The sequence below is a fragment of the Amblyomma mixtum genome, chromosome 10 (assembly GCF_055824585.1).
Source record: "Amblyomma mixtum isolate Tamu chromosome 10, ASM5582458v1, whole genome shotgun sequence".
Taxonomy (NCBI): Eukaryota; Metazoa; Arthropoda; class Arachnida; order Ixodida; family Ixodidae; genus Amblyomma; species Amblyomma mixtum.
In genome coordinates this window covers 157575734-157589480 of record NC_143021.1, presented here as the reverse complement: position 1 = coordinate 157589480, position 13747 = coordinate 157575734, and the positions used below count along the sequence as shown (strand labels likewise).

Here is a 13747-nt window from a genome sequence, read left to right as displayed (position 1 = left end):
CTTCTCTTGGAATCTACTCTGTTACGCCCACTACTGGGCAAAAGACTCTCCCATGCCTCTCAAATTAATCCTCTTTTTTGCCAGCTGCATCCACTTTGTCATCGAAAATTTCTTAATCTCATCCGCCCATTTTAACTTTCGGCCGCCCTCTGCTACGTTTGTCTTCCATTGAAGTTCACTACATTACCACTCAGGACCAGCGGTTATCTTGTCTTCGCATTGCATGCCCTGCCCAAGCCCATTTCTGCCTCTTGATTTCGACCAGGATGTCATTAAACTGCAATTGTTCCCTCACTTACTCCCGCCCGCTTCCGATCTTTTACAGCTACAGCTGCTGTATACTGTTCTTTTGAACGATATTGGCAAACTGCCATTTATGATCTGTGAGAACTTGGCATATGCGCTTCACGCCATTATTCTTATAGTTATTTCCCTCTCACGATCCGGATTAGCGGTGGCTACTTCTCTTAGTAGACATACTCTCTTACCACTTCCAACATCTCGTTACCAATTTTCAACTGCTGTTCCCTCGCGCAACTGTTGAACATTACTTTGGTCTTCTGCTTGTTAATTTTTAAGCCCACGGTTATTCTCTGCTTAACTCATTTATCATGCTTTGCAGTTCATCTCCTGGATGACTTAGCAATGCAATGCCATCAGCGAATCGCAGATTCCTTAGGTATTCTTCATTAACTATCTTCCCCAAGTCATCCCAATTCACGCCTCGGAACTCGAGCAAAAGTGATGTCGCAAGAATCTTAGAGTTAGAAATTTAGTTCATCATTGAATTTTTTCGCGCAATGACAATCCCGCAAAGACAAAATAAATATACGAGACGACAAAAACAAGAAGACAGGCCCGAAGTTAAAGATCAGCAGGCCGAAGCGAGGGAGACCGAAGACAAATGAGATAGAGGCCTTGGTGCTTTTGCTTTTATTTATCTTGAATGAACCACAAGGAACCCTCAAGAGACCAGCGTCAAACCTGACAAAGGGAGTTTTGCAACCTTTCTGTGTTAGTTATTTTGTTTTGTTGGTGGTATTTTGGCTCTGCTTTCACATCGTTCTCTTGTTTTGCGCTCACTCTGATTTTGCTGAGCTGTGTTATGTGCGCTGTGTGCTGTCGACACCTGATTTTCACTTGCGTGCTTTGTTTCAAACAATTCTTTAGACGTTGGTACGTATGGATATCCAAGTGGTATTCTCCTACGGCTGCTAAATAATTTATAATTTAATTTCTTCTTGACGATGTTTTGGTTTCATCAAGCCAGGAGTGGCTGTGATGTGCAGTTGAACTTTAGATAATGTCATGCATTAAAAAAAACGGGAATATAACTGCTGATATTTCATTTGTTGTAATTTAGCTCTTGAAGCAGGTTGGTTTATAGGCTGTAGTGAATTGGCTTTAGTAAAAAATCACATGTAGTTTAGAAGCAAGATATTGCTGAGTCTTACAATGAAATTTCATGAAGTTGGCTGGATAGGTGCCTGCAGAAACTCTGTGCGCGTATCCGCATAGCAAAAACTATGCAAAGAAGACTCACTATTGTTTTGTTCTATGACCCGAAGCTGACTTGCCAGTTCTACAGGCAGCGTTTTCGTTTTTCCGGTGCACGTCATGGTTTTGAATCGCCATGTTTCGCAGCTTTTTGGGCATTTTTGTCAAAGTTCTTGCTCTTTCGCTTTGTCTCTCTCGAAGTAAGATTTGGGTCAATAAGCAACACACGATTACGAGCTTGTGGTTGTGATTGGAAGTCAGATCAAACAAGGCTTTCTTGTGCACATGTGGTGTCCCTTTCTGGTTAGTGTTCTTGTTGCTCCAGCGTTTATTTCATCATGCACCAACTCGCCCCTCAGGCCTTTCTTCTGAAGCGCTTCCTCACTTTGCAGAATGTGATCTATAAGCGCCGGAAAGGTTGGGCCGCTGAGGATCCAAGGAATGTCTGTGCCGTCCCTACCAATCACATTCACTCATTTTTTTACCGTTTTAGGCCGTGTCTTTCGCAACACCAACACACTTGGTGATCCTGGAACTGCTTGATACATCCAGAGCTTTCTTTGCGTCTGCTGTGCGCTAATTTCTTGTCAGTAGTTTAGTTGCGTACATTTCGGATAATCCTACGCAATAATGAAAGAAAGGCAAAGCTTTGGCGCAAGCAACCACGCCAATATCACTTATTCAGGTTCCAGGATAGGCCGCCATATCTCCTTTTACCCTGTGTAGCCTCCTGCTCAAATAATTCCGTGCTGAGAACAAGAGAGCGCATACGTTCGTAAACTTTCCATACGAGGAGACGATCAGCCAGTTGTAATAAGCGAACCTTAAAACAGGACGCTTAAAACAGGACGCTTGACCGGTTTAACTGCAAAGTAGCAAATAAGCTTTCCCAAGCCCTTCCCGTTCACCAAGCCTCACGTTGCAGTTATGCAGGGTATTTCACCTAAGACTTTACAAACTCTTTAAAAGTAGCCTTTTTCAGTTAGAAGAACACTTTTTTTGGCATAGCATTGTCAGCGGTGTCGTAAATCCGAATACAGCTAAGACATGCTAACTAGCAGGTTGTTAACGAATATAACTTTTTTAACGTTTACTGTATGGCTCTTTAATTACTTTGAGTTATATAGCACACCATGGACCATGGTTAATATCCATATCAATGTTTAAAATTAACAAAACACGGTTACCCTGGGGGCTGTAACCACAGAAATTGTGGCTACATCATGCCAAAATACTTGCGCTTGCGAGGAGTTTGCAGGCAAAGCAACCTCTCCAGGGCGCGCAACACGTCGAAATAGACAAAATTTGTTGGGCCATAGCGCCGGGGGTAACCGCGTCCAGGCAACCAGGAAAGCAGGCTGCAGCAAGCTGGGCCAGAGGCAACAACGAAGACGACAACAGAAGGAAACAGCCACCGCGCTACGTTCAGCCGCATTCCTATTTTCAGTCACTAATCTGTCAGTATTTGATTAGTTAAATCAAATCTCCAAATCTGCATTCTTTTTCTTTTTTGAAAAACGCTATGAGCACACATGGCAGTCGCCGCCTCTGTCTTGGCCAACCCGCAGTGGGTGCGCGCCATTATCTTCTTGAGGACAACAACAACGGCGCCACGTAGCGGCTGTCGGCCGATGGTAGCGCCGTTCTTGGGAGCGGCAGCGTGATTCCCGAAGCCGCTTCAACCACCGGCTCGCTGTGCCCGGCGCAGATGGTGGGCGCTCCCTCGGTCGCCTCACCCTTCCGGGAAGAATTTCCGAGGCACTGGGGCTGAGGATGTGCGCCGCCGTCGCTACCGAGGCCGCGGATGCGTCCAAACTGAACACCATGGTCACCGTCTGCGTGTCAGCGAGGACGCTCTTCACCGGCGCGGGGAAGGAGACGGCGTTTCCTCCGGGAGCCCGATCCCGCGTAATGGCCGGCTTGAGGGAGAACAGGAAGACCCGCCAGGACTGCGACGTGGTCTTCAAGGCTGCCGACGGACCAGTGATCTGGGCTCATCGGTTTGTCCTGGCAGCCACGTGAGTTGTCGCAGTTATTCCTGCCGGGATCGCCTTCTAGACTTTCGCGCGCAAAGCTTCAGGGTTGAATTCGCAGATTCAGTTTCAACAGCGAACAGATGACGTCCCAATTAGTGATGCATTGAATGTGCATTAAGAATGAAGTAAGGGCCACCTTGTGTGTGTGTTGTTTATACGGTCAGTGTCTTTCGCACGTTCTATAACGGACACTATAAGAGTTCATTACAGACTGATCTAGAGCATTCAGAATTGATGGACGCAAAGCTTTAGGGTTGAATTTGAAGATTCAGTTTCAACAGCCAGCAGATGACGTCCCAATCTGTGATGCATTGAATGTGTATTAAGAATGAAGTAAGGGCCACTTTCTATGTGTGTTGTTTATACGGTCAGTGTATTTCGCACGTTCTATAACGGACAGTATCAGAGTCCATTACAGACCGATCTATAGCATTCAGAATTGATTGATTAAGCATGCGCTATTCACACGTAGAGCTTCATTTACATATTGACTTGCATTCACACTCAGTTTATTTATTCAATATCAACGGAGGGGAGTCAAAAAGAAAATTGAAGCAAGTTCACTTGATTGTGTTGGAGCCCGCGTTTTTAATCGTCGCCTTTATTGTTAATCCAAAAAGGACCGCTCGTTCAATTCGTAGTGAATTACGCGAATTTCGCACAACACCTAAAGACGAATTGCGACCGTTCGACATTTTGTTTGCAGTTGTAGTCCGGTAGAATGGTAAAAATGCCAGCGCATGTTCCAGAAGCCTTACTTCTTTATCTATGGGCACAAAAGTACATCTTGAGAAGAAAATTCTAGTTTGCTTAAAAAGCTTGCATATCATTCATTCATTCATCTTTATTCCACATCTTTACAGAGGTCTGGAGCACAGACAAAAAGCTGAAGAAGACAGCTTGACGGGGTCTGTGCCCCTTAACAATTCATGTCCGTAATGACACGTAGAAATGATATTTGGCATCGTCAGTTGCAAATTTGTAATTGTGGGTTCCTAAGTGGACACAGGCCACCACCCACCGCGGGTTCGAGCTTCGCGCGAGCCAAGGGCCCCGATCAGCCGTCACCACACACACACTGGGACACCGATGCAGTGCACTCAGCCTCCGCTGGGAGGAGAGCGATTCGCCGCAAAGAAATAGGCCTCCAAGTTCACAAAGGAGACGTTTATTCACGTCGTCCTTCAGCAGTACACACGCACTCAATCGTCACGCCGTCCCGGGGGCGCGCGAGGAGCAAGGCTCCGCTGCGCGCACGAAGCGACTCGAGTAATGCGCACCGCTAGCACGCCGCTGCAGGAGAATGTCCCCGCGGCAGTGCTGTGATCTCTCGTGTCGACCGTTGGGCCGGTTGCGAGAGAGAGTGGGCATTCAACGCAAGGTACGCCTGTCAGAGGTCGCTGGACCCCGCTGGACAGGCTCGAGCCGCTGCAGGTCAGAGGACACGTGCGGGCGAGCTCGAGTAAGCACTGGTCCGAACGGCAAAGGCCGGCACGGACAAACAGTAACGTACGCACCTTACGCTGTCTCGGAGGGATCCCTCTCTCTGGGCCCCGCTCGGACGGTCGCGGGATGCGCGGCCGCCAAAACGGGTCCCGGATTCCCGCCAAAAGGCGCAAATGGCAAAGGCCCTTGGGGAGCCGGGGCGGAGCTGTGGCTAAATGACAGTGATTAGTCACCCAGCCGCCTCTCCACCGCCTGAGGCGGGAGCAAGGGAAAGAGGAGAAACAACACGGGCGGCCGGCACAGCCGCGCAAAGGCGACGGCGGAAAGCCAGATTCCCACAAATTCAGAACATAAAAAGTCACGACTGAAATCAAATGAACAAATCTGTTATTTATAAGACAAACAATTCACAATGTACTAGTAAAAACATTCTCGGTAATGATACAAGGCAGATACATGGATAATAGCTAAGCAAAACAAACAGAGGACGACAGCCCGAAAGCACTGGTGAATACAGGATAACAAAGCGAGCAATAAGACCGTTGGGAAAAACAAGAGAAAGTGACACGTTGATTAAAGTTTAAAATGTGTAGGAAAAGACGTAGACTTTCTTCTAGGTTTGCTTTTAGCTAACTGAATTTTTGTTTGTAGATTGCGAATATTCAATAGGGACGGCAATCTCACGCGCAATGACTGAGTTCCATAGTTTGTGCGCACTAATGGAATGTGCCAGATTTCATGGTAACGTGTTTCATAAACATGATTTCTCATCAGGTTCGATAATGTTGCAATAAAATTATTTCCTTGGTTTCTTGTTTTAAAGTATCGGTTGAGTAATGTGTCAGTATACAGAAAGTGAACTGGACGGATTTTCAGATTGTCAAAGAGGGGTTCTGTATGAGCATCATTTGAGGAGTCCGAAATGACGCGCACTGACTTTTTCTAGAGGAACAAAAGCTTGTTCATGTTAGAGGCAGTGGTAGTCGCCCAAATCAGATGACAATAGCTAGTGTGCGAAAGGATGAGTGAGTTATAAATAACTAATTTTATTCTGGTCGATAAAAAGGAACGTAAATTGGTTAGTACTCCAACTACTTTGGAATTTTTGTTAGGCACCATGTCGCCATGTGAATTCCAAGGTAAATGCTCCTCGAATATGACCCCAAGACTTGTGAAGGAATGGACGATGTCGAAGACTTATGTTCCGATGATTAGATTACCAGTAACGGACACGTTCTGATTTTTTGCCCTGAAGAGAATAGCTTTGGTTTTATTAGTGTTGATTGTTAATGAGTTTACAGCGCTCCATTTGTGCAATTTTAACAATGTAAGGTTTGCTCGGTCGAATAAGCCCACCGGAGTAGCTGAAGTACAAAATATGGTAGTACCATCGGCGTAAATAACATATGTAGCTGATTGATCAATAGATGTTATGTCGTTAATGTAAATATTAAACAGCAATGGGCGGAGGGTACTCCCTTGAGGCACCCCGCTGTTAATTTGCCTGATTTCAGATATGTGAGTATTAATGTGCACTCTTTGTTGGCGATACTGGAGATAACTTTTCAGTAAACTTAGGAATACCGCTCGAAATCCGTACAATTCAAGTTTCCTTAGTAATGTAGTATGATTTAAGCGATCAAAAGCCTTCGAGAAATCAATAAATACACCTAGAGTTAGTAATTTGCTTTCTATATCATGCAGAATGAGTTCTTTTTGAGTTAGAAGTGCTAATTCAGTTGAAAGTCCCTTTCTAAATCCTAACTGAGATTTAACTAGTATGTTATACTTTTCACAAAATTCAGTCATCCTGTTAATTAACTCTTCTGATCCCTTTGAAAAAACTGGAAGAATAGAAATCGGTCTGTAATTGGTTAGGCTATGTTTATCGCCGCCTTTGAAAAGAACTCTCACTTTTGCTATCTGCATACCTTTAGGGAATATGTCATGTGTGAAGGAAAGGTTGTACACGTGCTGAAGGATGGGACTGATAATGTATATGACGTATTTGACGGGGCGCATCTGTAAGTCATCCCAGTCGCATGATTTTTTTTTGAACGTCTTTATTTATGCATTTAGTAGGCCGATACCTTGCGGCAGAACTAAGGTGCTTCAAGGAGGTTGGGGTGGGGGAGTGGTTAAGGGTGAGGGTGAGGTGGACGTGAGGGTGAAGGTCGGAATGCGGGTAGGGGACCGGTGTCCGTTTCTTCCTCGAGGTAGTGTCGTCCCGAGGTCGGCTCCGCGAAGTAATTGCCTGGCCCTTCATCTTCGTTGAAGTAAGAAAGAAAAGTTCGCCAGAGCCGGAGTGCGTCTGATGGCCCGATGTGCGATGGCGGATCGACCCATTCCTGCAGGGTTCCAGGTCGAAGCCCGTCCAGGGACTTGAGTGCTCTCTCCCGTACTGCGTCAAATGTAGGGCAGCTCCACAGGAGATGTTCGGCCGTGCCTCTGGCAGGGCACGTCGGGCACTGAGGAGTCGGGTATGAGCGCGGGTTTATGAGGTGCAACATCGCTGGTGATAGAAGCTGGCCGGTCTGGGCTCGGCGAAGGGGCACTGCCTCCACTCTCCGGAATGCGCTATGTGGACGGCGATATAGTTGCTCAGGGTTGGCCAAGTGCTGCAGTATGCTGCGACGATAGCGTTGTGCGCGATGCCATGTCTCCGCCCTATCCATATGGGGCGACGACGGGTGCGCAACGTCATCAGGGGGCCAAGAAGCGGAAACGAATGTGGATCCAGGCAAAGGTGCGGAAAGAGCTGCTGCGCGCGCTGCCTGGTGTGCCTTTTCATTTCCAGTGATTCCTTCACGTGCAGGAATCCATTTCATAATTAAAGTGTAGCCCTCCTCTCGCAGCTGGGCGACGGGCTTCTGTTCGAATAGTGTTAAGAACGGCATAGTCAGCTCCCTCTGCGCGGCAGGCGGTGTACGCTGCTTGTGAATCTGTCTAAACATGGTAGGTGCAAGGAGCCGGATCTTGCCTTTCTAGTATTCGAGTAATGACAAGCCGTATGGCAATGAGTTCGAGATTGGTGACGGTGTATTCCTCGGAAAGCCGTTGAACTGCAGAGGTATCTGACACAGAGTCGTGACAAGCTATAGCGGCGCAGTGTTGAAACTGAGCGGTGTCTGTGTATAGTTGGATGGCTCCTTCCTGGGATAGCGTGTATGATGCCTTCTCGTGTCGTTTGGCGGCAGCTTTGCGCCTTTGAGGATTAGCCGAACTCACATTCTTTGGTAATGCATACCATCTACTAAGTCGATCAGTTCTCATGGTGGGGCAGCGGACGAAAGTGGCTCTAGATTGTCAACGTTGTAGCTTAATGCCCGCAGGATCTGTCGGCCAGCCGCCGTTGTGGAGAGACGGACTCGCTTGGCTAGCGATTGCTGCTTTGCGAGATCCTCCAGGGCATTGATTTTGCTGCATGCGTGTAGGTTCACTACTGGGCAGTACTGCGGCAGTCCAGTAACCAGGCGCATCGCCCTGCGATTGATTCGCTGAAGCTGAAGGCGTTGGGTTGCGTTAAGCCGCATGTACGAATATGCGTACAGGATTTTCGATGTTATGAGTGCCAAGGTAATCTGACGGAGCCCCACCTCCTTGATTCCCCATCCACGTGCAGAGACGCGGCGCATAAGGTGTAAAGCCTGATGACAGCTATGCATCGTGTTATGAAGCCAGCTTTTGGCTCCTCCATCCTCGTCAATAAGCATACCGAGTATACGGATTGTTTCCGGCAGATAACTGAGTGCCCTAAATGAAGAGAGATAAGTTTGCGTTCGGCCTCGGCTCGTACCCGCGAACCGTTTAAGACAACCACATACTCGGTTTTTTCCGGAGAGGTTTCCATTCCACACTTCTTGATGTATTCATGGACGGCATTAAGGCCTATCTGTAGGGCTAGTTCTTGCTCTGCAGGGGACCCAGAGTTAGTCCACAACGTTATATCGTCCGCATACACGGCAAAATTAGGACGGGGTATCGACGACAGCATTGGCGGAGACCTGACATAGCCATGTTAAAAAGAGCCGGCGATATGATAGCGCCTTGGGGGACACCTGTTTGGTTATGTTGCCTTTCACCCTGAGTATCTCCAACCATTACTGAGAAAGTTCTTTCTGCAAGAAAGGCTTTCACGAAGCGGTAGAGGTTGCCGCCTATCCCCACTTCCTGGAGCCGGTGAAGTATGGTCGAGTGGGGCACGGAATCAAACGCCTTTTTGACGTTTACCCCAACAACCACTCGGAGCTGTGCGCTGCTAGGGTATGCGAGAACGTCGTTATAAAGCCTTCTGAGAATGTCTTGGGCACAGAGCCCTCGACGAAAACCTAGTTGCATAGGAGACAGGACGTTATACTTCTCTAAGTACCATTGAAGTCTTCTTAGAGCTATATGTTCCATGACCTTACAAAGGTTGGACGTCAGCGATATCGGCCTGAGGTCTTGTAATGTTCGACTTGGCTTGCCAGGTTTTGGAATTGGTATTACCACTGACTTCTTCCAGGCAGGAGGAAGATCACCGTTGGCCCAGTATTCGTTCATCTTTTTCAACAGGGCAACTTTATGTGACTTGGGAAGGTTCAAAAGTGTAGAGTAGCGTATATCATCCGGCCCTGGGCGCTATTGTGATTGGAGTTATACAGAGCTGCCTCCAGTTCGTCTAATGTGAAGGGAACCTCGTAATCGTTTGATGTACCTGATAGGGGGTCCGCAGGCAAGGCATCTGCATTTTTAGGTTGGGGAAAAAATATCTTCCCTGCTTGTATAGCTAACTTCGCCGGGGAGACATTCAATTTTAAGGCCATGCATTGGGCAGGGGAAATTGGCTTCTTGCGTCCAAGGATGCCTCGAAATATGTGCCAGGCCTTAGATAAGTTAGCTGCTCCATTGAGTGAGTGGCACAGCAGCTGCCAGTCTTGGAGAGCGAGGGGCAGAGTATACTTCTCAACTTCTTGACTGATGCGATTGAGAGTACGCCTCCGATGGGGTGTCCGGCCTGATCGGCAATACGCCTTGAGAGCACAAAGCCTACGATTCCACAGACTCAAAAGGTTGGAGTCCGGCTTTGGGCCATCAAACTTGACTGAAAGCTTCTTTGTAGCTTTCTTCTTTGCATCGTTGATCTGAGTAATGAGCTCGCCTAATCCTGTGGGAACGTTCACCGTACCGAGCATCCTACGGAAATCGTCCCATGAGACGTGCTCCTCTATTCGACGGCGTTGTTGCCGCTGTAATGACTTTCGCCCTCGAGGGGCCCATGAGGCCACCACGGGATAATGATCACTGCCCATGACATCATCAGCCCGCGACCATAGGATCTCACTGGGATGAGACACTAGTGTCAAGTCTGGGGAAGTGTCTTGTTGACCTTTGTGCTGGCCAAGGCGAGTGGGTAGCGTTAGGTCGTTGGCCATGGTCAGTTTCGCTTTGACAATTTGCTGCCAAAGGTGCCTTCCCCTAGCATCTGAGTGGTGATAACCCCAGCTGGTGTGCATAGCGTTAAAATCACCCCCAACTACAGCGCGATCTTGGGGATATATCCTTAAGAAGTGTTCTAAGAAAGACATATCCACTCGATATGTCGTAGTACCGAATGATCTCGCATAAATTGAAAAAACTAAGGCTTGTTGGTCGCCATCCAAGCTAAGGCGTACTCCCGCTACCTCCTGCGTCTGCGTCCACCACGTGGAAGTATCTAGTTCAGTGTGGGCAGTGGGCGACATAACAAGAACGCTCAGATCGCGATCCTGGCCCGGGACGTCGGTGCTCGATGGAAGGGGTGCAGTAAGGTTTGTACCCTATTAGATTGGCCTTATTAATGCCAGTCTCCTGAAGCAGGATAGCTAGAGGAGGCGTTGGCATGATGGACAGTCTCCTCTGAAGTTCCGCTTGTTTGCGACGGATTCCCCGGCAGTTCCATTGAAAGAACCATGTAGGAGAGTCCGAAGCAAAAATGTCATGTGGTTTCGAGCTAATTCCTGCCATTATTAAACTGAAAGGTACGCGGAAGTGAAGATGATGTGTGCCCAATTTCGGGCTCTTGATTCGGAGAAACCTGTGACATGCCCAAGAGTGGGAGCATTCGCTTGATCACCTCGGCAGTGACTTGTTCGATAATGCGCGTGAGCTGGTTTTCATCTAAGTGTAGCGTACGCGAACGATCTTTTGCAAGATTCGTTTGCGCGCCGCTTTGCGTATCACGGAGAGTTTCAGCGTAAACGCGATGTATGCGCGCTTGCTTTGGTGCCGTCGCGGTATGCTCAAAAACTGTGGTTAGAGATGAGGTGTCATTCCTTTGACTATTGCTCTAGATTGTGTGGAGGGCTTGTGCGTGCCTTGCCGTTTAGTTTTATGTTCGCTGTCTCGCATCTTCGGCAACGGCTGACTTTGTAGTGGAGGGAAGTCCTGATTAACAAGCACAAATGTATTCGAGGCTGACTGCTGTGTACTGACAGGGCTCTTGAGCGCCGTCGTCGACACCGTTTGGTTCCCACGTAGAATATCGGCTTATTGTTTGTGTTCTTTTCGTCGCGATACTCGGATACGACGGAAAATGCCATTCCTCAAGGTTTTTGTCGCCTGCCGCCGAGCAGGGCACTTTTGGTCTGTGGCTACGTGGGGACCTTTGAAATGGCGGCATAGTGGCTCTGTAGGACAAACCTCGAGGTTTTCATGTGCAAGGCGACCGCAGTACGAGCATCGACGTCGGTCGACTAGTGGACACGAAATTGCCCTGTGTCCGATTTTGTGACAGGTCTCACATATGATAGACTTCGGGTGATAAGGTGTCACCGGAAGGAGTATGCTGTACAGATGAATTTTTCGGGGAAGTCTGGAGCCCTCAAACGTGATTAGAGCTGCTCCGTTCTTGCCCATGGGCCTGGCGTTTATTACCCTGCACGAGTAGCACGTGAGGTTTGCCATGAGCTGTTCACTTGTTAACTCGTTGGCCGGATAAATGACCCCGCGGATCTGGCCGGGGCGTATGGTTTCGAAAGCTTGGATAGGTGTCTCCTTTTCAGAAATTAGGAGAGACTGCAGTCGAATAAGATGGTCTTTGGCATGCATTTGCGATATGTCGACAGCAAACTGATTGCTTCGTTCAATAGGCCGTACTTGAAAGCTAGAGTGAAAAGGAATTTTTCGAAGCTCATCGACAACAGCTTCGTGTAGCCAGTGTGCGGGGAGTGTCCCTAGTTGTCCAGGTGAGGTTAGCTTAATTATCACAGTGTATTTAACACTGATTAGATCGGCGGCTGTGGCCTTGTTGTTTCGCCTAACAGGCTGCCAATCATCTTCAGGATGTTCATTATCAGCCTAGTGATTGATTCTGCCCATCGCGGTGAATATGGACGCTGAGGCAGAGCCTAGCGATCGATAATGCGCATCCGTGAAGCGAGCATTATAGCTATCTGCGAGTGGCCATGTTTTACGCCGTGTCATTTGTTCTCAAAGAGTGCTTTCTTGGGCCATCCGCGAGGTGCCTGACCCCATCCTAGGTTGCTTAGCAAATTTCGAAAACGGAAAAGTGCAAGATCCTACCTCAGAAGGGGTGCTTCCCGGCTTGTTTTCCGTGGAAAGAACAGAGAATGGGTTGGAGACAGGTATCGTCGCAACCACTTGAATGGCTTCGTCATCCGCCATGCTTTCGTCGGCGCCGAGCACGGCGTCAGGCTGGGCCGCGTTATCCGCTGCAAAGCGATGTTACCGCGGCGTCTTGCCGAGGCTGCTGCGAAGCCATGTTGGCGGCTTCGGCGGTAGGCGTATCCGATGCATCCGGATGGTTTCCTAGGGTAGTATTTGACGCGGAAGCGTTGAAACCGTCGTCCACAGGTGGCGAGGAACACGATGGGGGTGGCCCATTCACTTTTGGGAGCCTAGCCCAAAAACGTCCGGGCCAAAATGCTTCAAAAAGTCGGAGCGATGAGAACGTGCGTCTGGTCGAGACGGCTGCTTGCAGCGCCCTCGCCAACGAAGCTCTTTATTTGGGCTGACTTGCGCCCGCAAAAGAACTGAATCACTCCGCGGCGGCTTAAGCAACAAATGTGCACGTCAGTCGTCGAACTACGAATCCCCCCGCATGATTTGCTGTTGTTGAAGGTGAGAAACGTGTCGCAAATTTCTTCAGAGTTAGTTGGTTTTAAAAACGCGCTGTCACAGGAGGAGTATTTAATGTTTTTTAGGCTCCGTGAATCGTGGGAATCAGTCACCAGGGTGGTGAAGAATTCGTTGAAAGCGTTAGCCAGTGATGATCCCGATGATGGTGTGCCATTTAACCCCAAGCCTTCTAGGCTTTGTGAATTTCTGCCGTCTCGACCAAGAACCCTATTAAGTCTTCGCCATGCAGCGTCACTACGTTTCATAACTACAGTGTTAAAAAGGTTGTGAAGGTAATTTCTTTTGCTTTGTCTTAAAAAGTTTGTGTCTGTTTCTGAAAGCCTTAAAAGCGCGCCGGTCTTCAGGATCCTTTGTTTCAATAAAGCGTTTGAAAAGAGCGTCCTTTTTTTAATTAGTTTTAAAGAATGGTTCGTTATCCATGGTTTACGAGTCTTTTTATTGTTTGTTGCTTTGCGGGAAAAAGTTTTGTTAAAAGCTAACTTAAATAATGTCAGAAAAGTGTGGTAAGCAGTGTCCGGGTGCGATTTGTTGTAGACTTGTTCCCACCTGATTTGAGATATTTCATTGCGGAACTGTTCCAGAGTAAATGGGTTAATATCCTGATATGACATGTCACGCGTTGCCAGGAATGATTATTGTGTTAATTTGTG

At 48.0% G+C, this 13747-nt stretch overlaps 1 protein-coding gene across 1 annotated transcript in view; it reads left to right on the top strand.

Annotated features, from left to right (window-relative positions):
- The first annotated feature begins 3270 nt into the window (after window positions 1-3270).
- The window catches only part of LOC149327463 (kelch-like protein 10), a 156201-nt gene continuing 145724 nt past the window's right edge, over window positions 3271-13747 (top strand). Inside the window, exon 1 of the mRNA XM_089564890.1 lies at window positions 3271-3515. Within this exon, the coding sequence (XP_089421016.1) occupies window positions 3271-3515 (245 nt within the window). The remainder of the gene's footprint in view (window positions 3516-13747) is intronic.